The sequence below is a fragment of the Amblyomma mixtum genome, chromosome 3 (genome assembly GCF_055824585.1).
Source record: "Amblyomma mixtum isolate Tamu chromosome 3, ASM5582458v1, whole genome shotgun sequence".
Lineage (NCBI taxonomy): Eukaryota > Metazoa > Arthropoda > Arachnida > Ixodida > Ixodidae > Amblyomma > Amblyomma mixtum.
The window spans coordinates 73,112,825-73,139,317 of record NC_143014.1 but is presented as its reverse complement, the minus strand read 5'-3'; the positions used below and the strand labels follow the sequence as shown (position 1 = coordinate 73,139,317).

General features: G+C 51.7%; 1 protein-coding gene across 4 annotated transcripts in view; it reads left to right on the top strand.

Annotated features, from left to right (window-relative positions):
* Positions 1-26,493, top strand: part of LOC149350591 (LIM domain-binding protein 2-like) — a 252,569-nt gene that overhangs the window by 85,620 nt on the left and 140,456 nt on the right. For 3 of the 4 annotated variants that reach the window (XM_089579635.1, XM_089579636.1, XM_089579633.1), the window contains exon 2: positions 10,534-10,644. In XM_089579635.1, the coding sequence (XP_089435761.1) occupies positions 10,630-10,644 (15 nt within the window). In that variant the 5' untranslated portion in view covers positions 10,534-10,629. Of the gene's footprint in view, positions 1-10,533; positions 10,645-22,382; positions 22,551-26,493 lie in introns of those variants that run through there. The other variant, XM_089579634.1, reaches the window with a different exon arrangement.

Here is a 26,493-nt window from a genome sequence, read left to right as displayed (position 1 = left end):
CCCCTTCCGGCGTCCGTCGTCGATGGGCAGGCGGCCGCAGAGAGTCTTGGCCCGCGGCCGGCTCGTCTCGGGTTGCGGCCGCCCTTCCTCACGCGCTTTCCTCCGAGACGCGAAATGAGGCGCCTTGGCGGGCGAGAAGCGCGCTATTCATGAGGCGCTGGCGAGGTCGACTTCCGACAGCGTGCGAACGAGGCTGTCAGTAATGGAGGCCGGCAATAACACGCGGGGCTGCGCAAATACGCGGCGGCCAGTCGTGTGCCCGCGGACGTGACCCCGAGGCGGCCCCCTGCCGCGTGGAAGGGGAGCCGCTGGAGCGGAAGCGCGAGGGCGGGCCCCGCCAGCGCCAAGTGCACATTAGCGGAGCGCCGCCGCCCCGCACCCGGCCATTACCTGCACCTGCCTCGGCGCGCGATCGATGGTCTCCCCAGGACGCCCCTCCGAGGCCCGCTGCGGGCCGCCACCGGCTCCACGCCGGCCCACGGCTCTCTTGTCCTCGGCGGCGTTCGCCCGCACGCGATTGATCGCGCGGTTGCCTCGCCCGCCTCACGACGGCGTCGGTCGCCTGGACGCGCTCTGCTGCGCCCTCCGCGGTCGCGTTTCCAAGCCTCCCCGCTCTCTGGGGCCAGGGGTCGGAGCCCTCTTCCGCTGCCCAGACGTAGCGTTGCGCGTCACCGACCCGGACTGGTGCCTGGCCGCCGCTGCTGCTGGCGCAGTCCTGACATCTCGGGGCCACCTGAGCATGTTCCTTCTCGGCGTCGTTGTCTAGAAGCGCTTAGCCGCTCCGCTCTCGGCCAGAATGCGGCCGGTCGTCGAGGGTACCTCCCGGGGTACGCTGTATCGTTGGACATTGGCGCATGTGGCTTTCTGTCAACCCTATTCTTTTTGGAACCGTTATTTTCGGCGAGTGATTTACAGCCGGTAGTGTAGGGGGCATAACTGACAAAGTGACTGCAGTCTTGTATGGTTAATATGTACACTTTGGTTGGTGAGCAATACTGTCGATAAAGTGAGTCGTCCGTAAAAACGAATCGCGAAGAAAAAGGTATTGAGAAGTGAGAAACAGAGAAGCACTGCTTTCACAGTGATGCATGGATGTATCTATTAAAAGACGCAGCACTGATCTCCATTCGGGGGATCACAACACAGTCATTGTACTTTTGCTGTTGATAACGGAAGGTAATAAACTAGCGCTGCACCTCAGTGCATGAGACGGGCGAGAGCTACGCATGAGGCATGGCCTCCGAGGCCAGGCATAAAGGCCGAGTTTGCTGAACCTTCCTGGGCCCTGCCGCGAAGTCCAATCTCTGAGGCTGTGTATGAGGATTACGAGCACCGCCACGAGAATGGGCCGCACCACGGCGCTGAACGCTGCATCCCGCGCATACCGATCGCCGTAGCTTGATACGCGCTGTGTATGGTCCCTGTTTTTGGAATAGTCGTGGAAGAAAAATACGGCAGGCCTCATTCGAACATCGCTCCAATTATTCGAAAAGTATTCGAGAACTCGTGTAGATATTCGATTCGCTTCGAATAATTTTGAATATACACTATTTGATTCGTTCGAATAATCAAATTCGAGGATATTTGATTCTGTACTCGAAGTTTCTGATTATTCGCACACCCCTAATAATTATACAAAATCTAGGTAGCTCCAAGCGCGTTATGCTGGTCGCCGTTATGTTTAAGATAATGTCGTACTGTCTGAAGCGCTTAGTGGTCTTATGAGACGCATGATTGCGTTTCATGGAATAATGACGTGTCGCCTATTACGACCACTCACATACCACTAACCACTAGTATATGTCTGCACTAAGCTGGTTGACAGCTGCTAAAGACGACTTTCAACGTAACACAAGCTGCAGAGAGAATTTCCTCTACAGTCATTCATGCAGTATGGCAGATGGTAGGCGCGTCGACCTGGCACCATGACACCGAAACCACGAAACCACTAAACAAGGCCATCATTTTCGCATTTGCACTTTCACACTGCCGTTCACTTTTCTCCAGCACGCAAAATACAGGAAAGGTCTGGTGTGGAAACCGAAATTTTGTGCTTATTGCTGTCCATTTTAACGCGACAAGGTTACATGGACTCCAATAGACTCTGCATTTTCGCCCAATCCGTTGTCCGGACAGCGAGTTTCCGTATTAACGAGGCGTAAGTACACGGAAGAAGTTTGGTCCCCGGAAAAAAAATGTCCATAATTTGAGTCATCTATATAAACGGGGCACGACCACGTACGGAAAGGTCGGAGTACACGCGGACGCTGTATTCACATACTTCCATGACTTCGTGGGGAAGGTTGGAACTGGGCTTTGCTTCATCGCCTGGAAGAAATTCAGCAGGGCGTATACGCAAATTGTTTCTCGACAGCTCGCGGAGTGTCCCTTCGTCTGAGAGATAAAAACAAGAAAAAACGCTGTTGGCCGGGAACCTGTCGATAGAAAGTAGTGAGCATGCTCTGCAGTGGGTGGCCAGTGCTCCTTGGGAGCGACTTATCGTGGAAGGCCAATCGTAATCCTACAACAGAAATGATAACAGCCTGGGCATTGATATACTCGGGCACAGCCTTTGTAGCTTAGCGGAACTTGTTGATGGGCTAGTTGTTCCATAGGTTTTTTTTTTCAAAAACGTTGCAGTTAAATCGTGAATTAATAGTCCGACGGAACGCGCGCTCGCTCACGCTGCGTTACGTTGGCGAAAACAACTCCTTCTTATTATAGGCCGACGCACTGCAGCGCCGACGCAACCCGCGGCTGCTAACGCGCCCCAACGATCCCGGCGCTGAGTTGGCTCCTGCTCCATTCGCGCGCCGCGGCCGCCGACTGCGTCGACCCACAATGCATCGCGCAGAGAAAAATGGCTGATGCCTGTGCGAACAACATGAGCGGCGCCGGCGGCTCGAACGTTGCACCTGCGTCGGATAGCGTGGCGGAGAGGTTTATCGAACCCATAAAACGACACCCCTGTGCGTATACCACACCAAGCGACTCGATTTCAGGGACCGACCGCTGAAAGAGAACGCGTGGGAACAGATACGGCAGAGCAGCGGCGAACTATTTACTACTGCTGTTTTCGGCTTCATTTGTACGTTTCTCGGCCTGAGCATACCACTTGCTGCGTGCACCGCAGTGTTTGATCGAATTTTTTTCCTTCGTTTCCGTTTGTAGCTGGAGAATGCCACAAGTTGTGTGAGGAACCCAAATGTTACAAGAACCGCTGCAACACACGTGTGATATGTCACTGGGGCAATTCATGCATAACTGCTGAACTGAGTGATCACAAGATTGCTAAGTAAAGTCAGATTTTTAGCTGACGTGTGACTTTTGCTTGCTTTGCATTGAAATGAACGCACTTTACAGACTGAGAGGCAACAACTTCATGTTGTGTATTAGCATCGCCTGACTATCGTCAGTTGCCACGGCAAGGAACTCTTTGGGGACATGAAGTACTCTGTAATGGGGTCTGAATACTCATGGCATCTGAAGGTGAGCGACTGCCATTGCTAGTACTCTGATGGTTTATGTGCGCAATGGTCTGCCTCCAGCCGCCTTCTTGGATTCTGTCACCTCTGACCTGGTTACTATTATCATTAGGGCAATACGCACTGTCGGAGAGCAGAGGCGCGTGGTGTGACGTCATCCAGATGGCGCGGCCTCTGTGCCTCCTCGGAGCACCGCCACAGCGAAATCGCAAGTTCGTGGCCAATGTAGCTTTCGCTACAAAAGGCGCGAACGGAATGCAGACAGCCCGCGGGTAGGCGATCGGTGCACGCCTCTGCGATCGTTCTGCGCATGCTCCGAAGAGAGCCGCCGACGGCGCACAGCGCCGAAGTATAGAGGGGCTCGCATTTCGTCTGGCGTAGGGAAACCGGCGTAGCGTGACGCACCGCGAGCGACGCTTGCTAGCGGGCCGAGCGCGTCAGATTACGCGCCTTTAAGCCTGCCAGCGTAGCGCATTGATCAGCGAAAGCTGTTATAGCTTTGGTTAGCCATTGAGGTTGATCCCGCCCTCCAATTTTATTTCTTCCCACTCACACTTCTCTCTCTCTGTACTTTGCCACGATTGGCAGGTGGCGCCCATTGAATTCACTTGAATTTAATTCACTAAGTAATTGAGGTCGGCTGACTAGATTCCACACTAGAATGCAGGGCTGCATGGTTAAACCAAAGCTATAACAGCTTTCTCTGTAGAATAAATTGCGCAAACGTAAAAGAACAGCACCAGACGAGGCAGACAGGGCACTCGCGAACTTTGCAATGCAAGGTTCAAAAATTTGCTTGTGTCCTGTCTGCTTCGTCTCCCGTACCTTCTTTTATGTCCGTGCTATTTATTTCTAAACGCCAGCCTTTTCACTTGAAAACGCATGGGGGGGGGGGGGGGGGGGGGGGCACGGAACGAGGGCATGAAAGCTCCTCGTGCAGAATTAGTGAGGCACGCACGCGAAGAGTCTGATATTCTGTGCCGTCCAGCGTGATCGTCTCGTGGTGGCCGCGACTTTCCTCTTTCTCGGCGCGGAGCTCCACGAGTTCGCGGACGATGTCGTCCCTGCGCCGATAAAGCCATCGTTGTTCTCCCGGATAGCGGAGTGCACAACTGCAAGTCTTGCAACAGCGAAGGGTGCGTCCCTGAACGCTGACGAACTACGCCTATCTTAGCCGCAAGATAGCAGCTAACTAATCTAAGCGGGCAAAATCAATTTTGGTTTGGTTTATGGCGCTATGAGGGACGCCGCAGTGGAAGGCCGCAGATAATTTCGACCACCTGGGGTTCTTTAACGTGCACTGACATTGCACGGGCCTCTCTATCATTTCGCCTCCATCGAAAATGCGGCCGCCGCGGCCGGGATCGAACCCGCGTCTTTCGAGTCAGCAGCTGAAATATTAATTTTTACGGGGTCCTATTCCTTTCTTGTGTTCCTCTCTCATCGGCCTACGTCACCGATAAGGATGACCGATGACAGAGGACCAGAAAAAATGAGAACGGAACGAGACGTTACAAAGTACTGTATAGACCCCCCCCCCCCCCCCCCCCCACACACACACACACACACACACACATTACGTTCCCAGTGGAAACAGTTTCGTGTTCCCTTCTTCCTGCCGTTCCTCGTCATTCTGAGAGCGAAGTTTTTTCGTTACCAGATCAAATGGAAACCAGAAACCGTTATTCCGTCTATTAACACGGACGAAAGGCCCAGCCCTGTGCCGGTGAGGGCGATTTTTAGCGGGGCTTGCTCTGATGGCAAAGCGAGCTCCGCTCACAAATCCGCACGGTGTCGCGTTACTTAGGCGTTTTTCATTTCTGCTTTCGTCTCACGTCGTCGGGAGAAAGCTCGATCCAAAGCTCAGTCTCCTTTTTCTCGTTTTTATTTCCTCTGTCCGAAGCTGATTCGTCGCTGGACCCTTTGTCTGTCCGCACTTTTTATTAATGCGAAAGCATTTCTAGGCTATGTTGGAGGGGTCGTGTCCATATAAAGTGTCCATAAAATGTGTCCATAAAATGTGTCCATAAAACGTGTCCGCAAAACGTGTCCGCAAAACGTGTCCGCAAAACGTGTCCGCAAAACGTGTCCGCAGCAGTTGTGACGTTCTCAGAACAGGTAGCATCAAACGAGTGGTTGTAATGATGTGAGGATGCTGCTCAAAAAAATAATTATGTTGATAGGATGATTAGTTAATTAATTAGATCCAAAAATGTCGAAAAAACGTCGAAATAGCATGGACGTCGATATAGTAAGTGGATGGACAAATAGCCGTGGACTGTAAAATTGTGGAAAATAGGCAAAAGAGTGGAAATAAAGTTTGAAATGTGTTGAAATGTATTTGATGACTGATAATTAATCGAACAAAAAGTTTTGTTGATATAGAATAATTAATTCGTTATCAGCAAAAGCCATTCGACGGTTGAATAGGCCGGACGGGGATATAGTAAGAGGATGGGAACGCAACCACGGCGCCAAATTTGAAAAACCAAAATTGTTGATTGAGCTAAAATAAGGTATAATCAGAGTAAATAAATCGATCTTTAATTAAAGCATGAGGTAATTACGCTAATTCAGTATATGAATTAATTAACAAACAAACAGAAAATGATAAATAGAGGCGACGAGTGCCGAGGAAGCGTCAATGCATTCGCATTCTCCCAATGCGGGTCGCCACAGTGATCTCTAATTTTTATTGTGAAAGCAATACTATGCCAGGTGTCGCCTCTTCGCGGTACCGCAGCCTACCCTTCACGGTCGGTCATGTGACTACTGACGTCATACCAGGGCGAGAGATGGGGCACCAAGTCGGCTCTTCAGCGCGCCGCAGCTAGACTTCGCGGCCGGTCGACCACCTGCGAACGCGGCAAGCGATTGACGTCATACAAGTTGCAAGAGCTTGCTGCGGGTTGGATGTGTGTTGGACCACCCACAAGCGAAACACATAGCGTACCCAAGGGGATATTGCTTTCGCAATTACCTAGGCTTAACCAAAGCTAAGCCCCAGAATTTTTTGTTTTTTTTTTGCTAAATTCTTTGCAAACTTTATCTTTTGGTCTCATAAAAGCTCAGTTTACCTCCGTACGCTGGTCAGTCCGGCCAGCTGGTCCGGCATACCATAGTTCGGGTGACCAGCCTTCTCGGCCTGACTGAACACCAAGTCTGTGTTCCCTCGGCAGCTGCTCTCCGAAGCTCCATTCTCTAGCTCTCTCAGAACTGAAGCTCAAGCTTTTCTTTTGGCTCGCCGTAACTCAGCCAAACTTCCACAAGAGCGGGGATGAATCCCCCCCCCCATTTCGCAGAGTAGAAAATTGCCACAATATTGCCGTTTGGTACATCCGCTGACTCTATTGGTCCCAATATTCGTACACCGTGGTCTCAAGATACCGATTTTTTTTTTTTTTGGCTGAAACATTACGCAGTGGTTTCATGTAGGCGGTATTCTAATTAAAATATTCCGGACGGGTTTGATGTACGTATGCTGTCTTTGGTAAAATATGAATACCAGTGCAGCCACGGTGACAGATGGGTAATAGCCTCGTTATTATCGCGGCAACTGAGACGCGCCTTCGTTCGCACTGCGCCTTGGACACTCAGGACTTGAACACTTCAGTGCACCTTTCAATTTTATACCGTATGCCTGGGCTAAGGGTAAATCTAATTCCTGTTTTAGTGCGCAATCACTATTAGCCTCCTACCCCGCAAAATCCGTCTGTTTGCTTGAAGCCTCTGAGAGAGCCACGAAAGCAAAGGAAAGGCGCATAGCTGGCTCCCTGGGTCAGTGGACACCTCAGTCGCGCTTTCCGGTACGTGGCTGTGGTGACGGAGATGTGCGCTGAATGCGTCGACGTTGACAACGTAGTAGACTCCGTTGATTTTAAGGAAATGAAAGGCGCATAACTGACTCCCTAGGTCAGGGTACACCTCAGTCGCGCTTTGAGGTACGTGGCGGTAGTGTCTACCTGCAAAAAACCATGCCTTCGCGCAATATGCCGTGCTTAGCAATGCGAAACCGCTAGCAAATTTTCTTTTTTTTCTTTTAGTGTTCCAGCGGCATCCAGACTTGCTTCATCGGTAGCGTGGCACCAATTTGTTGCTCAATGAAAAGATGACCAGTAGTGATACCGGTACCGTCGCCATGTCGAAGGAAATGTTCCGAGAAGGGCAGCGATAGCACCTTTAGAAAAGACACGAGTGGAAAGATGGAACCGACGACAGTCAAGCCGCCAGCTCCTTGGCAGGACTCGTGACCTTTGCACCGAAGCTCGCCTGTACCAAAGAACCGGCGTCGGGACTTTCAAAGAAACTTTGAAGGGACGGCGGAAGTTCCCTTCTTGTCTGATTGTCGTCCAAGGCCAGGGTAATAGGGGGTTCTATTTCAATTGTGTTTCCTTTTCGTTCTTTCCGTCCCTTGGGCGTGGGGAGGGGAATGCTATCGCCTATCGCTGGGCTCGTCCACGGGGTGATGTGGACGATAAAAACATAATTAAATTGAAGAACAATGATCGTTCTAATATACGTACCGACCGTCGGCCATTCAAATGTATATGTAGTGACTTGGCAGAGCTTGCTTGGGCCACGACGGTTGAATTTCTTTTTCTTCTGTCCATAAGGGGTGATTCCCACACCGACACCCACGGATTGTCCGAGCGTCGCCGACAGTTCTGCGGCCGGCGCCGCCGGGATGCTACGCCATCCAGTCGAGCCTCGGGCATTCCGTGTACTCACAAGGGCAGCGCATGTTTACAAACGGCTTTCTGGCAGTCGCTGTCGCCGCCACACTCTTTTCTCTGTGTTTTATTCTGGACGCTCTCCCACGTCGCTGAAAAAGAGCCCTTCCTTTGCTCTTCTCTGGTACACATCTTTGTTTGTTGGCGCGGGAGAGCTGCGCAGCGGGCGGAAGGCTGCTCTTTGCAAGCGGATATTGCGCCGCAGAACATCTCAGGAGCGCTGTTTTTCGACCTGACAATACGCGGTGTAAATCCTGTTCAAAGGTTTCCCAAGCTGCTTATTTTTCTCAGGTCGCGGCGCTACGGTTTAGCCGCGCGCCCGAAAGCCCTTCTGCTGCTGCTTGTGCGCATGTGGCGTTGGAACGAGCATACAATATATGTGGATACGGCCTTTGTTTTACTGCTGTTTGTCTCTTTTTTCCTGTGGAAAGGAGTTGGGTAGCCTGCTCGCTATTGGGGACGCTGGCATATCTTACGGCTTTCGTTGTCATTCCGTGGTGGGGAGATGAGGAGGGGTGCAGCCTGTAGTGCGTCCGTCAGGAACCGTCTCAGCGACTCGCCATAAGCTGAGCACCGTGTGTAGCAGCTACTGAAGCAGCCACTGGCCCTTGTTAAAGCGTACACGTAAGCTACAGGCCTATGGCATTGTGAACTGTTTGAAGTGCCCTGCATTCGTTGTATGCTGCGTTGCGCCGTTGCTAGTGTCGCCATGACTCGTGACAATCACAGATTCAATTGCCTTTATGTGCCTCGAGGCGACTTCGACAATGGGCTGGTATAAACCTAAGTGGTCACAGAATGGATAATCAAGCATGCATGTGTTTTCTGTGTACCGTGGACGAAACCTTGATGTCTTTTACAGCAAATGTATTCAACACTTCTTATCATGAAGATGGCCAGGATGATGTGCTGTTGCGGTTTCGGGCCATTTTCGCGAAGTTCTTGTGCAGAAATTTTAACTTTTTTTTACGCCTTGGAGATTGGTGATACAAATGCAGACTGGCGTATTCAGCGTTTACAGGCTATTAAAGGGGTCATGACATGGTGTACCAACAAATCGTGCTTTTACGTTGAGGCTACTAGCCACGACGTTATTATACGTATTTAAAAAAAGAAGTAGGGTTCTACGCGCGCATGTGAGCTAGAAATTGCAATTTTAAGTTACCGGCTCTAAAGCCCCTCAAGTTTGAAGGGCTTTAATTTGCTTTAAGCCCCTCCCCCTGACAGCGACGGCCATTTTTGAGCAGCCTGAGTGACCTCATTGACTGGCAGCGTCTTCTGCTACAAAACTGAGTGCGCGCGGCTACTCGAGTCCGACCGTGGCACATTGCGAAGTCACCGAGACCGGGCAGAAGCTGCACAGAAAAGGGAAGGACAGGTCTATGTTGCCTTTCAGAAATTTAATTGCAAATTACTCGCTGTACCAAATGAGCTCGGATTTGGTCCTGTTGTCTCGAGATGGATAGCGAACAACATGCGATGAACAGCTTGAGTCAGAAAAATGGTGTCATGACCCCTTTAAAGCTCATTCTAACGATGGTGACGGTAACTTAGGGGACATTCCCTACAGCTGGGCTGCTTGTAGCCGAACACTGACACAAACACAGTGGAAACGCTATGTCTATCATGCACACATTTCCTTTGGCCGGCGTGTGCGTAAGAAGGTTTTTTATATCTGCTGTTATGCCGCCTGTGTTGGAGGGATTGTTGGCTCATGTCTTTGGAATCGTGTTGTTGTTTAGTTTCAATCTGTGTTGTCCCAAGAGCGTTGCCACAAAAGCTGAGGGGTTCTGATACTTATGCTGGCGTCCGACCTAAAATATGCTCTGTTCATTGTAAACAGACTGAAAAGTGTTAACCTCTCATCCCCCCCCCCTTTTTTGTTCTTGAAGAACAGGAATTCTACCCCCCCCCCCCCCCTTTTGTTTTGTTCTTGATAAATAGGAATTATGACTGTGGTGTGCTTCGCGCTGTTTCTTCTAATTTTTCCCTCCATTTTTTCCCCTTTTCCGCTCTCTTTGCGGAGTTTCCCTGTAAATGATTAGGCTTTTCGGTTTCCTCGTTTTGAGCCATTCATCAGGATCATCGAGCCAAGGGGGGTGGTTCTTTGAAGTGGCAGGAAAATCGCGGGCAGCGACGGGGCTGCCGTGGCGCAATTAATCGGCAGAAGCGTGACTCGGGGCCCCCATCATGGCGCTGGGCGGCGGTAGCAGCCGCCGCTGGGGGCTCACGAGCCCTTGACAAAAAGGGTGTGCGCCAACGCCAGGGCACGCGTGGCGCAAAGTACGCGGCTGACCCGTTGCCCCCGTGTGGCGCAGGCATGCAGCGTCCCGGGAGGCCGGCCGGACGATGCCCGCCATGAGCCCCGAGGCGGCCAGTCGCCACCCGCCGCTTCCTCTTCTGCTTAGCGAGGAATGCGATTAAGACCGGTGAGTAGGCGCCGCCGCTCTCTCGCCCGCCGTGCGCGCGCGCGGGCAGATTTTTGCCCCGCCGCCGCCGCCGCCGCCGCTGCTGCTGCCTGCGGGTTTTGCTTCCCCGCGCGCACGCTGAGGCATGCGGCTTCCCATGAGTGCACCGGGCGCGGCTTGTCGCGCGCTGTGACCCCGACTGCAGATCACTTGCATTGCGCTCGCTCTTGTCAAAAGTGTACGAGCAACTGCACGCTTCGCCTGAGCTTCTGCACCCTTCACCTTCTAAGCTGCGCTGCTGGGCTTCTGGTTTTCCGAAGACTTAGGGAGTGAGGGTAGCTTTTGTCTTGTGTTCAGTGGACGTGTAGTGGGCTATCCCTGACAAGTCTCCAGGACGCGCGAGCCGCAATCGAAGCCCGAGACCACACTTGTGTAGATGGTTGGACTTACGTGCTGTAACCTGTTGTCGCCGAATGAGGTGATTGTTGGCAGACGTGGCACCTATACGCTTACATCGCATTTCACGCGTCCTGGATACTTGTCTGCGATAGTTCATTCACCTTATACTTTTGCTTGGGAGAGTTGGTTCATTTATAATAAGGTACTATCGCGCTCAATATGGCTTGCAACCTCAAGCAGCGTGGCCGGAGCGCTCCCCGGAAGCATGGTGGAGCCACAAGCGACGCGCTTGAAAACGAAAGGGAAAGAATTTTGCTATTCCACCACTCATTCTTCTCCCCTGTGCCGTCTGGTCTTGGCAGTGCCATGGCGTTATCGCATCGCCGGCGCTTGCATGACGAATGCGAGGCGCATGTCACAGTTGATTTTGTTTCATTCCTTTTGCTTTCACCTGTCATGCCCGATAAAACCGTGGCCCAAATCGCGTTTCAATCATAGTGTGAAGAGCGGTTTTGACGATTGTAGCCGGTGTTGGAGGAGCAGTGCACATTTCTGTTGAAAATATGACTCGCTCTCTTATCTCACTGCTTCAGCTCATAATTACGCCACCGGCCTTAGCATAAAGCTGTCGGTCCCAGCATGAAACCACGCCAGTGCAAGGCTAGACGCGCCGGAGGCTGTGAGAATTAACGAGCTCAGATTTCGTTGAGCAGACGACGCGGGGATACGCCTGGCTGCTGGAACAGCAGAATCCTTTCCATTTAGCTTTCAGGCACGCCGCTTGTCAGCCTCATCATGCTTCCGAAAACGCTGCGGCCACACGCTCGCGGGTTGCAAGTCATATTGAGCGCGATAGTACGTAACTTGCTCGAGAAAGACAGACAACGAAGAAACACATACGACACGTGCAGAGCGCACAGAGTCGCTCCGTACATGTCGCATTCCTTTCTTCCTTGTGTCCTGTCTTCGCACAAGTTATCTACCTTATTAGTGCATTCAACTGGTTGCCTGTGGAGCACAGATCTGCGTTCAACCTATGCCACGCCACCACTGCGATTACACAGTTGCGATTTTCAGTTTGTTGAGAATCCATGTTAGCTGGTTCGACTCGCCGCGAAGTCGAATATTGTGTTTGCCGATTCCTGACGTCTCTCTTCGAACTGACTGTCGAAGGGCTTGCGATCTTTGGGTGAATCGGAATCCCAACCGGACGGAGTCTCAACCGCGGAGCAAGGAAAAGCGCCGCGAATCGTGCGTTTCGAATCGACCAGTTTCCGGAAATCGCTCCGAGGAAAAAAAAAATTGTATATAATGCCACTCGCCTGAAAACTGCGGCTTTTTTAACGCGGTGGTCAGCTTCCACGTGATGTTTGCATTGCATGCCTTTGTGGTACCCAGGAGAAATCGAGGCTGCCACATTGCATAGAAACAGCGAAGCGCTGGTTGGCTCCTGGTGCGCAGAATTCAGTTTTAAAGCACTTTATTTGTTTTTTTTTTTTTGAGCAGATCGTTCGCGGCACCCGAGCGCGCCAGCACTTGATATCGAGAGTCGGAGCGTAGCTGCAGCCTGGGACAGCGTTGCGCAAGAGGCCTTCTCCTGAGTTGTCGGCGTGAGCTGCAAAGAGCCGTAATTTCACGCTCCCTTTATTGCGCTGATGACTGCGTGTAGAGGGACGCCGAGTTTATTTCGCTTTTAATATTGCGCGCTCTCTTTTTTTTTAGAGCTGCTGTATCGGAGGTTTGTACCGGACCGCTTCCTCTTTTTTTTTTTCTTTCTCTTTCCGTACAGTCGGGCTACTTCACGGAAGAGTTAGCAACAAGGTCAGAGCTTTATACATCTGTATGCGCGTCGTAACGTCGCCTTCTCGGGCCTGGCGTGGGGTGAAGTTTGAACCAGGCGCGGCCAACAACAGCAGCCTCGCCGTGGAAGCTAGAATAACTGCCGTCTGCTGTCGTTTGCATGCATCTGCCTAGCGACCTGTGGGTCTGCTGGTCTGGGGTGCTCATTGCTTCTCGTCCCCACGCTGCCCCAGCGGAGGCGGGGCAGAGATTGTCGCGTAGCGCTCTCTCCATGGAGTGATGCGATTTTATGTACAGGGTCCGTCAAAAGTTCCCAGGCCGCAGGGACTGCTTTTCAGCGGTATATCCTGACACTTAAGGTGCGGATAAAGCTATCAAGATCCTCAGAGGTTAGAACGATGCTTATTATACCCTCTGCGAATATTTTGAGCTTCGGGGGAGTCGTAACTGCGTGGCTACACTGCTCAAAAGCTGACCCTCTGGCCTGGGAACTTTTGACCGACCCTGTACGTCGCTGTTCGCTCTCCGCATGCGCGCGATTTTCGAATGACCTAAATTTGTTGAGCTACGGCGGCGAGAGTAATCACTTTTTCAAAATTGTAAAACTGAAGACTGACATGGATATTTCTTGCGGTGGGCCACACGCCTGTCAGTAAATAAGGAGCCTAACAGTAATAGTTGAAAAGTTAACTTTCAATATTAGTTCACTGGCCTGTTATAATAGTCAGCATGTCTTTATCTATTCTGATGCACTACACTGCTCAAAATTTTATGCAGATAAAAGCGCTCACTAACTCAAACAGCCTATTTTTTAAAAAATGGCTGAGGCTTAACTTGGTTAACCCTGGTCAGATGCGAAGCATATTGATGGCTAGGCTTGGTAATACATGGCTTTCCTTGGTTGAATACTTGATCATTTTAATACAACCACTAGAAGCCTTCGTCGTGGGGGAAGACAACGGCATGGCTACAGCGGAACGCCGACTAACCCCGAGACGCGCGTTGGGTGGGCGCCTGGATTGCCACGGAAGCCGCGTCCGCCTGCCCGGTGGAGCGAGCGTTTCACCTACACTGAGTGTGAACGCGCGTTCGAAATGCGCGGGAATGCCGCTCGAGGACATTCCGGTGTCTGTGCGATGGCATCGTTCTCCCTCTCCCAGCGCGTGACGGCGATCTGTCGTGACGTCATGTGTCACGTGGTATGTTACGTGGTGTGACGTCACTGTACCACGTGGTCTGCACGGCGTGCAACCGCAGCGACGGCGCGAGGTGGACCCCCATCTTCCTCTGTAGTGAGGTCATGTGTCACGTGGTATGTCATGTGGTTTGACGTCACTGTACCACGTGGTGTGCACGGCGTGTAACCACGGCGAAGGGCTGTAGTGTACCTCCGTCTTCCTCTGTCGTGACGTCATATGTCACGTGGTGTGACGTCACTGTACCGCGTGGTGCTCACGGCGTGTAACCACGGCGAAGGACTGTAGTGTACCTCCGTCTTCCTCTGTCGTGACGTCATGTGTCACGTGGTATGTCACGTGGTGTGACGTCACTGTACCACGTGGTGTGCACGGCGCGTAACCACGGCGAAGGGCTGTAGTGTACCTCTAGTAATATGCTTCGCATAAAAAATTGCAGACTCTTGGGTGAAGCACTGTAGATTCCGCTAGCCACGCTGCTTTAATCAGTGTCGCCAGGTCAGATACGCATTCAGGGGGGCGTTCGCTAACCATCCTTCTGACTAGTTTAGCCGCCTAATCATCGCCTTCTCGTATGGCCGCGTAGACCTCTCTGCTTCGTCACTAAATCCGACTTGTGTTCTACATCTTGAAAGTGCTGCTGGTTTTTTATCTATCAAGTCCCATCAGCGGGATGAATGTGCTGTGGTAGCATAGCTTGCATAGAAGCTGCTGCGTTCAAAATATGGTGGCTAATGGGACTTCTGCGCCATCTCTGTGAATTGGGGACATCTAAAGTGACGTCATGATAAAAAGAAAACAAAACCGTGAACGACATAGCACGCGTGTTTCTTTCGGTGGGAAAAAAAATGCTCAAATTTCTCTGCGTTTAGCACTATACACGAGACGAAGGAAGAAGTCACGACAAGCGCCGACTACCAGCATATTGATAGTCAGCGCTCGGTGTATCTTAAGTTAGTTTTCTTTCCTGCGACCTCGGCTCGTGTGTTGCGCAGAATTTCAAAGTGTTAAAGGAGCTCCGAAACACCTTCCGAAGAGAGCACATCAACTTGCTCAGTCGCTGCATTTTGTCGTCATGAACACTTGAGCCAAATTATACGCTTCTACACGCAGCAGAGAACCCACAATCGCGCGCTAAGGTTGACGAGCCCTTTCCGGCGACTTTTTCATGCTCGCACCGCTCCTGCCTATAGCAGTTCAGAGATGGCTATTTGTTAGATGCTTTCGGACGCCAGGCAGCTACTATGACCGCGGCCATGGTAGCTTCCTTCGTTTACAAAGCCGGCTTCTGTGACACGGTGTCGTCAATGGCAATTCACAAACGCGCTTGATAACATACAGGAAACGCCTTGTCAGACTAGACGGTATACGCTGCACGCCCCCTCTGCAGCGTAGCACAGGGAGGAAAAATGAGAAGCCTTAATTAGAGACCCTGTCGGGGCGTGCACTTTTTTTCGGTTGTTTTTCTTCGGGCCGAGGAAGCACCGAATTAATTAAACGTACTTGTTACTGCCAATGTTGCGTTTTGCCGCGTAGGTGGTTCCCTGTTAACATTTTCCAATAAACGAGAGTTCTGCAGACTGCTTGTTCAGCTATCCATGAGGTACACAGAATGTTTCGAAACCGCATATTGATACGTGGTCGCTTTTCTGTGCGTGAAAATATGATGGGAAGGCGAAGGAGATGGAATACGGAGAGTAGAGTTGTGTTAGGTTTTATGGCACACAAGCTGGTAATGCTATCGCGCGCCGAACACAAGGAGAGGAGAGTGTCTGGTCGACACTTGAGAATTCTTCATACTTCGGGTAGCGAATGGGAACGCTGTTCGAGCTTCTTTTCAGGTCAAATGCCGTAAGCCGTAATCTGAGTCAAAGCAATGAGCCAAGGGACTGTTTAATTTTTCTTTCTTTTCGATTGAGTAGGACTTGTCCGGCGCGGTTGGAGCAAGAAAATAACTCCCTGAAAACGGTTCACAATCAGCTATTGCGTAGTTAGTCCCTCTTGCTGGATCACACAAAAGTCGCTTGCTAATCTAGTAGCTCCGACGCTGCAACCCGCTTGCAACCAGTACTTCATCTCATGCGAACGAAATTTGGGTCGTGCCGTTCTCTCTGGCGCCCTTTGCGTATCTTCCAAGTTTCCGCTACGGCGGGAAAGCGCTCTGTCTGCGCGCAGGCGGCAGCTGCCCGTCACGGAGCCTTTTCGGTCTCTCGCTGCCGCCGGCGCCGCGTGACGGCGCGTCTGGTGTGGGCGCGCCGGGGTCCGCTTTGATCGGCCGCGCAGCTCGGCCGATGATGCATCGGGGCCTCGCGCTCCTGGGGACTCAGGCCGCGGCCCCGCTAATTAGGAGCTGCCCGCGCGCGCGCCGCTGATCAATGGGGGCCCCGGGAGGAGGAAAAGCGGCTATTACCGCCCGGCCGCCGCCGGGGAAAGCGGCGGTCCGAGGCGATGAGATGGTGGAACGCGCCCTCTCATACACCGGCCGGCGGGGCTGCTGCTGCTGCTGCTGCTGCGGCGGCCCCACCTGCTGGCCGCGCTCGCATGCGGGAATGGCCGCCGCCACGCAGCGGAAAATATCGGCCTGGCTGCCCCCGGCACTGACCCGGAGTCTCGCGCCTCGCCACCCCTTGGAAGAGACGCTGCGGCGAGCCCTGGTCTGCGGCGCGGCGGCTGGCGCTGCGCCGGGAAACGGGCCTTCGGCAGCAGAATCTGCTCTCTTCAGGCTCGTCTGCCTCTGGACTGGCGGGAACACGCGTCGCATTAACCATGTTCGGATGTTCTTTAAGTGAATATGTGGACGCAGTTGGAGTCAAGTTCTCGGACAACGGCAGTTGGCGGATAACGGTTAGCATGCTCTGCAGTCTCCATTCCCGAAGCGAGAAGAGGACAAAAAAAGAAATCGGTGCTCGAGGTCTGCTCGTAAAGTATCAGACTTTTTTTGTTGTTGTTAGGGTGAGTTGACAACCTAGGGCACGTTCTACATGGCATCAGCGGTATTACATGGCGTTCCACGTCCGTCGCTATGGTGGAAACTGGCGCTTGTGAACACTGAAGGTTGCGCTACACATGTTATAAATACACTCGAAAGTATAATATTGGATTGTCACCGCCGTATCTCGGTTCAGCACCACGTGACATGTGCAGGTCGTACGTTTGGACCTCACCTTAGGCATGTGGATGTGACTACGCTGCTAATTTCCTATTGATGAACACCACAAAAGATGAAAATAATCCCCTATGCTTTTCTTCGTTTCAGTGTCTGTTGGCTTCATTCATTTGTCCTCACTTCAGGAGTGAAACAGTGCGACGACGGGGCGAGCAAAAAGTGACACACACACACGCACGCACGCGCACACACACGCACACCGCACCGCACACCACACACACCACACCGCACACACGCACGCACGCACACACGCACACACACACACACTATCATACACTTCTCCGGCATTTACTCGACTTACCGAAGCGCATTGCATTCCCTTTTTGGAATGGTCGTTTTTCTCCTGTGATCTTTTTTCTAGCTTTCTATTGCAAAAACAGACTGATCGCCACGTGCAGTTCCTACGTATTGAAGGCATAAAAAGCACAGCCTTGGCAAAAGCTTTTTAGGTCACATGGGTTGCTTTTCAGCCACTTATGGCTCCCCTGAAGCTCTATATCGCTGTACAATACGAAGATCCTTTATCATGACGTTTCAAAACTTTTTGTTCATCCCTAAAAAGAAACCATGTGCCCTGCAAAATTTTAACCAGGACTCTAATCTCAGGGGGCTGGCATGCGCGTCCGATCAACGCAATTTGAACCAATAATCAACTAAGGACACAAGGTATATCAGCTAAGTAGCAAGTCACTTCCCTATTTACCTGAAGCGCATTCAGTGAATGGTGATAGGACATTTCTTATTGCTACTTTTAGCTACATATCATTGCATAGCGGAGCCGGAGTTTCGGAGTCTTGGCTGGGCGAACAAGTCCGGCGAGCATTAAGTGAACGCAGGAGCGAGAGGTATTTTAAGTCTAGGACAAGATTACAGGTAAATTTTCAACCCTAGAATGATAGTATTCACGTGTGGCATTCTAACGCATTCTGGCAAATATGCACTCGGTCCATTGGCGAAAAAAATAGGCCCATTATTAAGTCCTAGCTTCGAATTCAGATGTATCCAGGTTCAAATTTTTGTCGCCAAGAGGTCCCAAAAGTAGCCGATTTGGCGCAAAGTAGGCAAACCTGGCAAACCCCGGCCAGCGAACCCATCTGGCCTCACAGCTTGTCAGATAGAGGCTCTTAAGCACCGCGGGAGCTCACCTCTCCCTTTTGACATCACAGATGACGTAACGGTGCACGTGCGAAGGGCGTGGTCTGGCTTGGCGGGCAAAACATTCGGCTGCTGGCGGCGTGACGCAGTGGATTATAGACGTCGTGTAGAGACAATTAGCTATTTTTCTCGATACGCGGCCGCGTTGTTGCGCGGTGGGATATGCGTCAATCGCGCGAAGAATGTGTGTTTCTTCCGCTTTCCAATGAGCGAAAAGCGACGAAAACACTTTACGAGCCATCCGCAGACGGAAGTGACAGCCTTCAAACGCTGGGTCTGCGGTTCTTTTTTCCGCTTATTACTCACGCTTACGCATATTCAGGAGTGAACACGCATGCACGTCTTGTTTATTTTATTATCCTAATTTTACGGCTGTCATGGCCGGTCGAGCGCTCACAGGCCCGGATAACGTGCGATTAGTGCATACTAACATCCTTTTAGACATTCGCTTTCTTCCAGTGCAGCAGGTCCTGTTCAAAGACGTAGCTTCCGTTACGAGACGGCTTGTGAAGACACGCCAACAGCATTTTCGCTCACTTACGGCTGCGTTCCAACACGTAATCGCAATATACCGCGTGCAGGCGCTGCTACGTTACGCGTCTGAGCGGTTTGCTAACCGAAGTTAAGTGCACTGCGTATGAATATCAGGCAGCCCGACCCATTTTGCACACGTCTGGTTCTGCCGATGCGGACGCATTCGTTCTTCAGCACTACGCTTAGCCGGGTTGGTACGTTCAAGCGATGCTGTTTAAATGGAACGTCAGGAGCTCAATAAGTGCGGCTAGAAACGCCCCTTCATCAACGAGAAAGCCCACATTGGTATTTAGAGCGCATACTTCGAGTCAGTCAGCCGTGGTGCACTGTGCACGTGTCCACTGCAGTCTTCAAGCGCCCGCACATCGTACAAGGATCTGCAGTCGCCTTTACGTAGGCCTGACCAAGGCAGTACTCTGCGCCGAGGTTTAAAATAATAATCTTGTGTACTAGTCCCCTGAAATTTAGCGAGACCGTCCTTCAGCCTAAGAGCAAATTGAGCTCAGCCAAAATCAGATGTATGCACCAAGCGGCAAGGAGGACAGTGTCCTTGCATTATTGATAAGCTGGTTAAGACGGCCAAGCTATTCACTGATTTTTACAGTAGCCGAAAATACGCGCATCATGACGCTAATGGGAGCAGCAGTAGTGGCCAGGTGTTGGCTATCATGCCGGTAACGAAAGAGGATACAAAGAAAGCCTTGCAAGCAATGCGAAAGGGAAAAGCGGCAGGTGGGAATCAAGTGCTTACCGGCCGGAAGGACAGGTTTGCGTAGCGCGTGGTGCTGGAGTCAGTGACATCCCTGCATTTTCGTCTAGTCATGCCCTTTGTCCCAAAAGCGGTGTTGAACAGGGGTCGTCGAACAACGAGCGGTAATGCGGGGCCGACGACGGCGTTCCGTGGCGGGGAAGTCGGAGGATAACCCGAGTTGAGGAAGGCCACACCAGGACGGTGGGGTAGAGGAGCGAGAGACATAGCTAGAGGAGGCCGACCCAGCCTCACTTCCCAGGGGAGACGACTGTCCACCGAGCGAAGATTGGTCGAGTTCTGCCCGTCATTGTATACGCAACTCGCTGCGGGTCAACCGTCAACATCTGCGCTGCACCGGCGGTCGTCTCAACATTTCCGGGTGGGCGGGGGCATCTAGTTCGTGATTAAATTTGTTTGGCCCTATTCCGTGTGTGATTCCTATTTTTCTTCCCGAAGAGAGCAGGTAGCAAGGCGTCAGAGGCTACAATTCAAGCGTTAAACGGCTGCTGAAGAGGCCTATCGCAACAATCAGTAGTGTGGACAGTTGGGCTAGTTGAGGGCCAGTTGGACTGGTTGATCCAGGGAGCCAGCTAGGTGCCTTTCTTTTCCTAAAAACCAACGGAGTGTTTAGACTGCGAATAAGACATTGGAAGCTTGACTATTTGCCTCGTGCAAGCGGGCCCTGGAGTTGGTGAAGCGTGCCGGTAGCGTGATCGAGCCGAAGACCGCAAGCGGAAGAAGGCAGAGTATGCACGTGACGCCAAAACGGGCCTGTGAGATGCCGACCGGCCCAGTTTCACGATTTTTTCGCCGGACTGGTCCCGTCGTAAACTATATGCACTGTGGAAAGCTCGTCAGTTGCACGACAAATAGCACCTTCAGAAGCTGGAATTTAGGGAAAAATCTGTTGTATTAGCTCACGACTTGAACATGTAGCGAATATGTAAGCACAGTCCTTCGATATTGAAGGACTCCGATTTAAGCGAAACATTGTCAGACCTCCATTTTTGCCAAGTGACACACACATCCACTCTCTTTCATCCCAAGTTCGGTTCTATATCTCGATCGCTTCTTGGCTGTGGCTTCCGTCCAGCTTAGAGCCTTTACAAAAAGAACAAATAAAATGACCGATATCGCCTATTGAATGCCTGTACTGGTGCGCCTTGCCTGAAGAGTGCGAGGAGCGCCACGCAAGAACAAAAGCGATCGGTTTCAAAGGCGTTGACCGCCAGGCCTCGCGCAGATAAGCCTAAGCATTAGGAGCACGGAATCTCTAGCTGGGCTCTTGTGCGACAAAGCTTCAATGCTGGTAATTCTTAATCAAACAAGAGAGCTCTGAGGCAGTATATACGAACGATCCCTTTTCCATTCATTAGGCCCTCTGCCATGGCCCATCGGTCGCTGTCACCTATGTCCTAAATGAAGACGTCACGCAGCAACACAGTAGCCGCACGGCTACCTGGCAGCACATTAAGAGATTTTGACCGGCAATGGACTTTCCCTTCTTGGTGCGTCATCCTCTGCTTGTTTCCGCTTCATCGACTATTGCGGTTTTGACTTCAATCATTCTTAGAGACTGATTTCTTCCTCACGGACTTATTACGACAGGTCTGCAGGACGTAGTAAAACTACAATAACATTAGGTCGAGAGGAGATAGGTAGGAAGCTAAGGGCGGCCACCGTGGACCGATGAACCCATACCTGTACGCGCCTGGAATTTTTAGCCACAAGACTTTTATTTGAACGCAAACGCGGTGAACGTGGTGCCAGAAGCTGTTCCGAACACAGTTTTCAATGGCACCCGGAGCTCACCGGTTCACGTGCTATACAGAAGAGTGCATGCAGGCTTTACAGTAGCATGTACGGTGGTGCTGGTGGAAGTTCGATTTGTCATTCTAGCGCGTAAAGTTGCTCTAAGTTCTGCGGTCAGGGCATTCGCATTGGCGCCTTGTCAGAGGCTGCGCTCGCGTGCTACGCCGGAGCAAATCTCCTCGTGCTTCCGTGCAAGCCTCCGATCGACGTAACGGGCGTGCCGAAAGTGACGCGGGGCCCTCTCGTTTTGGGGGGATGCTTGGCGTGCGTGCGGGGGTGTCCGCATCGCTGGTGGGGGGCAGTCGCGTGCGCCTCCCCACCTCCCCTCACGGGACCCGGCAGCGTGCGTACGTGAATTACGGAGCGCGGCACGCATCTACAGCGAACGGCGGCCGCTTAATTGGCGCCGAGCAATTAGCCGGCTGCCCGCTGCGGCTTCCCCCACTTGAGCGCGGTCGAGAGGCCGGCCGTGTTAGCGGGCCGAGGTATCGCCACTCGCGGGAATCACGTCTGGCTCGTGGAAATCGATCGCTCGCGCCCGCGGCCGCCGCCGCGCGATGCCAGCGCCCCACCTCCTGACGGCCCGGGCTTAGTGGGCGCGCGCGCGACGGCTTCGTCGTGTGTACATATGCCCACCGCACGCACACCCCTGCGAAGAAGAACCGCGGAGTCCCGGCTGGCGTCTTGGCGATGTCGGTTCGTCAGCCGACGTGCCGTCCACACCATCAGCTCGTCAGCCGGCGTGCCCCGCTGTTCGCGGAGCAGCCTCGCCGCGAGAGCGATTGGCGCTGTGTGCCAAAAGGTCGCGGGCATAATTGTTGTCGGCGGCTGGAGTGACAGTGCGTCAGAGAAAAGCCCTGCCGCCCACCCGCGGCGCGTTTGACACGTCGGCTGCAGAGGAATTTAGCGGAGAGTGTGGCTGCCGCTGGGTCTCTCCGAGTCGGCTTGCTTGCAGAATGCGTGAGAGATTTCGCAGCTTGCTTAGCAGTGGCCTAAGTTATTGCTCGGGTTCCGCAGCGTCGCCTCCAGCAGACACACGCTTGCGGGTAGAACACGTGGGCAGGGGGAAAAAGAAAAGCGGGCGACGTCTCTTTAACGGATGCGCTACTACTCAGTAAGTATAGTTCGAAAGTTCTCTGAAGCCAATATCGCGTCTTCAAGATGCTAAGGAGTATTTGTGCACGGTGCACGGTTGTGAGTATAAAATACTAGTGCTTCTTCAAGTGTCCGAGACGCACGTTACACAGCCAGAAAATTATCTGCAGAAAAAAAAAAAAAAAGCATACAGTGACTGATTGTTCTCTCTTTGCCTCTTGCTTCACATGTGTGACGTGACACTTCGTATCGTTTATTTGACCTTCTAAATTAAATATGAATATTTTAAATATGGCGAAAATAAAGCAGGGACCATAAGGCACTTCCCGCTTTCAGTTTTGCGTAACCTATGGAAAAAATGGCAGGTTGTGCTTCCAGTATCTCCATTTCGGCTGCGCAGTCCTCATTCGTTGACTTTCTACTATTTATTTTGGTCCCTTTCAGTGTTTAACAATGTACGTTGTCGTTAGCCAACTATTGGTCCTGCATATACTTAGCCGTGAACAAGAGCGATCTTCGCCCGGTTTCGAACTGCATTTCTGTCCGAGCTTTTCGGTTCCTTTCTTTCTCCTTCGCTCTCTCTAATTCTTTCTTTCTTCCTTTCTTTCTTTCTTTCTTTCTTTCTTGCTTTCTTTCTTTCTTTCTTGATTTCTTTCTTTCTTTATTTCTTTCTTTCTTTGTTTCTCTCTTTCTTTCTTTGTTTCTTCTCTTTTTCTTTCTCTCTTCCTTTCTTTCTTGATTTCTTTCTTTCTCTCTCTCTCTTTCTTTCCTTCTTTCTTCTCTTTTTCTTTCTCTCTTTATTTCTTTCTTATGGTGTGATTGCAACAAGTAGCAACAGCGTTGTCAGTGCAGGGGCAAACTCAGTACAAGACGGAAGTCATTTTAGCATTTGGTCGTAAAGACACCTCCTCTTTCTGTGAAGCTCCTGTAGCTTGCTGAAACCTGAAACACGATATCGCGCAGTGACTGCGCAGCGCACTGTTGCCTTCCGCGTGAGCGCAATGTTGTTTCAAGTGGAAACCGCTCGAGGAGACTGCTCGAGTGTTCGCGCTTGTCTGTCTGCCGGTGTCAAATTTGACACTCTCGAGCCTTGCCCTGCATCGCCATTTTGCAGGCGATGTTGTCGCTGCATTGCAGTCATTGCTGTCACTAGGGCAACAGGTCCTACGAGCCTTTCTCTTTCTTTTTGTTCAAGCTAGGAAGGGAAAGAAATAGTTTAAGTGGTATTCATAACAACGTGCTTTTCAGTCACTTTCGGTATTCGTTTCTTGCGGATTTGATTGGTCAGCGCTAGTATTATTTCTTTTGTTCACCTCAATTTCAATGGAACCATTTTGGTCAGCCTATGCTGCTTTCATACTTTAATTTAATACTCTGGCGCAGGGATTAAGTGCTCTGTAGGCGCCAAACACTGCGTTGGCCAGATCAAATTCGGTGGCAACTGGAGAATTTTTTATTTATTTCTACGTACTGCAGCCTCACGTCAGGTTATGGCATGAAGGGAGGAAAAAATGAACAGGGTATGAAAACATCACTCACAAATAGCAGCTTCAAAAAAAAAAATGGCAGTACAATGAAACGAAGTACAAGCGCATTAGTTAGAAGCAGCAGCGTCTAAAGATTCCGTCTGAGGCAAAGCGTGAGTAGCTCCAGGAAGGCAGTTCATAATTTGCCTGGTGCATCGAAAAATACTGTATTTAAACCAGCGCGAGGATTGAAAGCTGAGATATTTGGTCTATGATCGCTTCTTGTTAGCGGTTTAGAAAATTTTGCACGGCTGGCATTCGGATCACATTGAGCAGGAAAACCGGCCTATGGACAAACACACAGTGCCTTCAGAAGTATGGTTGCCCTGGCACCATAGTTTGTGCAAAACGACATTCTGTACTAGAAAAATGCGCAGCACGCGCATTGAAAAAATATAGGAAAGCTGAGCGTTTGAGCCGCACTTCCCAATTGAGCGATAACTCTCTAGTGCACCCTCTCTAACCCTAAGCCCCGTCCAAGCAGCTAAGCCATCTGTAGACCCCGTTTCTGTGCCCCTCTTTGCTGTAATAATTTTGTGTGTGCGTGATGTCTACCGGAAGAAACATCAGTGATATTAATTACGCGTATGGCGGGCGCGGCTTTGTTTCTCAAAACTTGGCGATAGTGCGGTACCCCCTGCAAGTTGCAACACTGCCCCGGAGGGGGAACACTGCTGCGCGGGAGGGGGGGGGGGGGTCGATAGCAGCAGCAGCAGCTGGCCGCCGAGAGCCCCCAGGCAGCGTAGAAGGCCGCCCACCAGCGCCCCGTAGCCTGGAGAACCGGTCCACCGGCGGCTCTCCCCTCTGCTTTGCCACCGCCGGCGCGCGTGTGTGTGCTCTGGTTGCTCGCGCCTTGATTGGCGAACAGGGCAGTGCGCCTCATTAGGGAGACGCTCGGGAGCGCTCCGGGCCGTGCCTCCTCTGCCGCCGACCGCGTCGCTGCGTTCGCCGATGTGTGCGCGCGCGTGCGGGTCTGCCGAGGTTCGGACCACCGAGAGATGGCGGTGACGGCGTGGCAGTAGTTTTTTCCAGTGACTCTAGGCAGTAGTAGGCAGCCGGCGTCAGCGTTCCTTGCTGAACCCTGAATGTGCAGTGGTCATTTACTTTCGCCGCATATCGACAGGAGTGCGTGACAAAGTAAACTCTTGCAACATTACGTTCGCTGATCATCAGTGACTGTTTGTTATTCACGTTTACTGGCAGTGCCAGCAGGGTACAAATTATTTGCGGTATATTTTGCGCACCTCGGCAGGAAAAACACTGGCTCGGCAGCAGTTGTCTGTCGTTGCCGAATAAACGTGGGAGAAGGGATAGACGTGAGCGATTGTACTGTATCCTTGCTGGCTGGCGCTCGCAGTCTCGCCTTATGCCACTTGCAGTAGGGAAAGAACCGGGCCTAATCAGAGAGCGAAAGCGCGAAGCGAATGCTTCCAAAGCGAGCGAAAGCTCCACATTCGCCACATGTGCTCAAGAAGTGCAGTAAATTCTGAACGCCTTCAGTTTGTTAATGCCATTTTCTGAGTCAGTGCTACATGTCCACATCGAAGGTTTTTATACGTCACGATGTTTATACATTTTCACCTGGTTATAAAACAGCTCTCATAAGCACAAAACCTGGTCAGTATTGTTATGTATTGTCAGTTGCATTAAAGAAAATGCCAAGAAAGTGTCCATAAAGCGACGTGTCGGCACACAAGCCAAGAGTGTCACAAAAAAGTACCGATAAACGTGGCGCCAATCGGAGATGCCTCGTCTGACTGAAAGTCATGAATAAATCGTTTGCGATTTGGTAAGACGTTATCTCGTAGGTTGCGGATGGCAGTGAGGACAGTAGCATTAAATTCGTGCATGTGACACCGCGCGAATGTCGTTAAAACTTGAGGCATTAAGCCCTTACTGGCATCAGATTTGTCCGTGTGACAGGGATATTAGACCCAAAACTAGGGCCGAGGTTCAACTTCTGAAGGTACAAGCAGCCTCGCCGGTCTCGCCTCAGCCCGGGCGTCCACATCGGGACGCTGAAGCTTACTTCGGTTTGCTTTTCCTCGGGTCAGGTGACCCTCTTCGACCCAGCGATTAAAAAAAAATCTAAAAGCGCAGTCTGCTAGACACAACAGAGTTCTACGACGTCCTTTCACGCGAGAGCTGCGCGCTTATTAACAAATTCCCGTGCTTCTTGCTCTGTTCGCCGCTCTCAGCAGTGATGAACGATGCCCAGGAGGATTTTTCCCGATCGCCTTTCACTTGAAACAAAGTTTATGAGCGGTAATAGGCTGACGCAGCTGTAGTGTGTATTGCTGCATGGCGTCGGGATCACTACACGACGGATGCTACCGCCCCTTTGTCATCGAGGCGACAGCGCGAGCGCGCGCCGGCGGAAGCGGAAGCCGCGCTGACTTCGAAGCCGTCTCTGCAGCAGTCGCGTGCGCTCGCCGC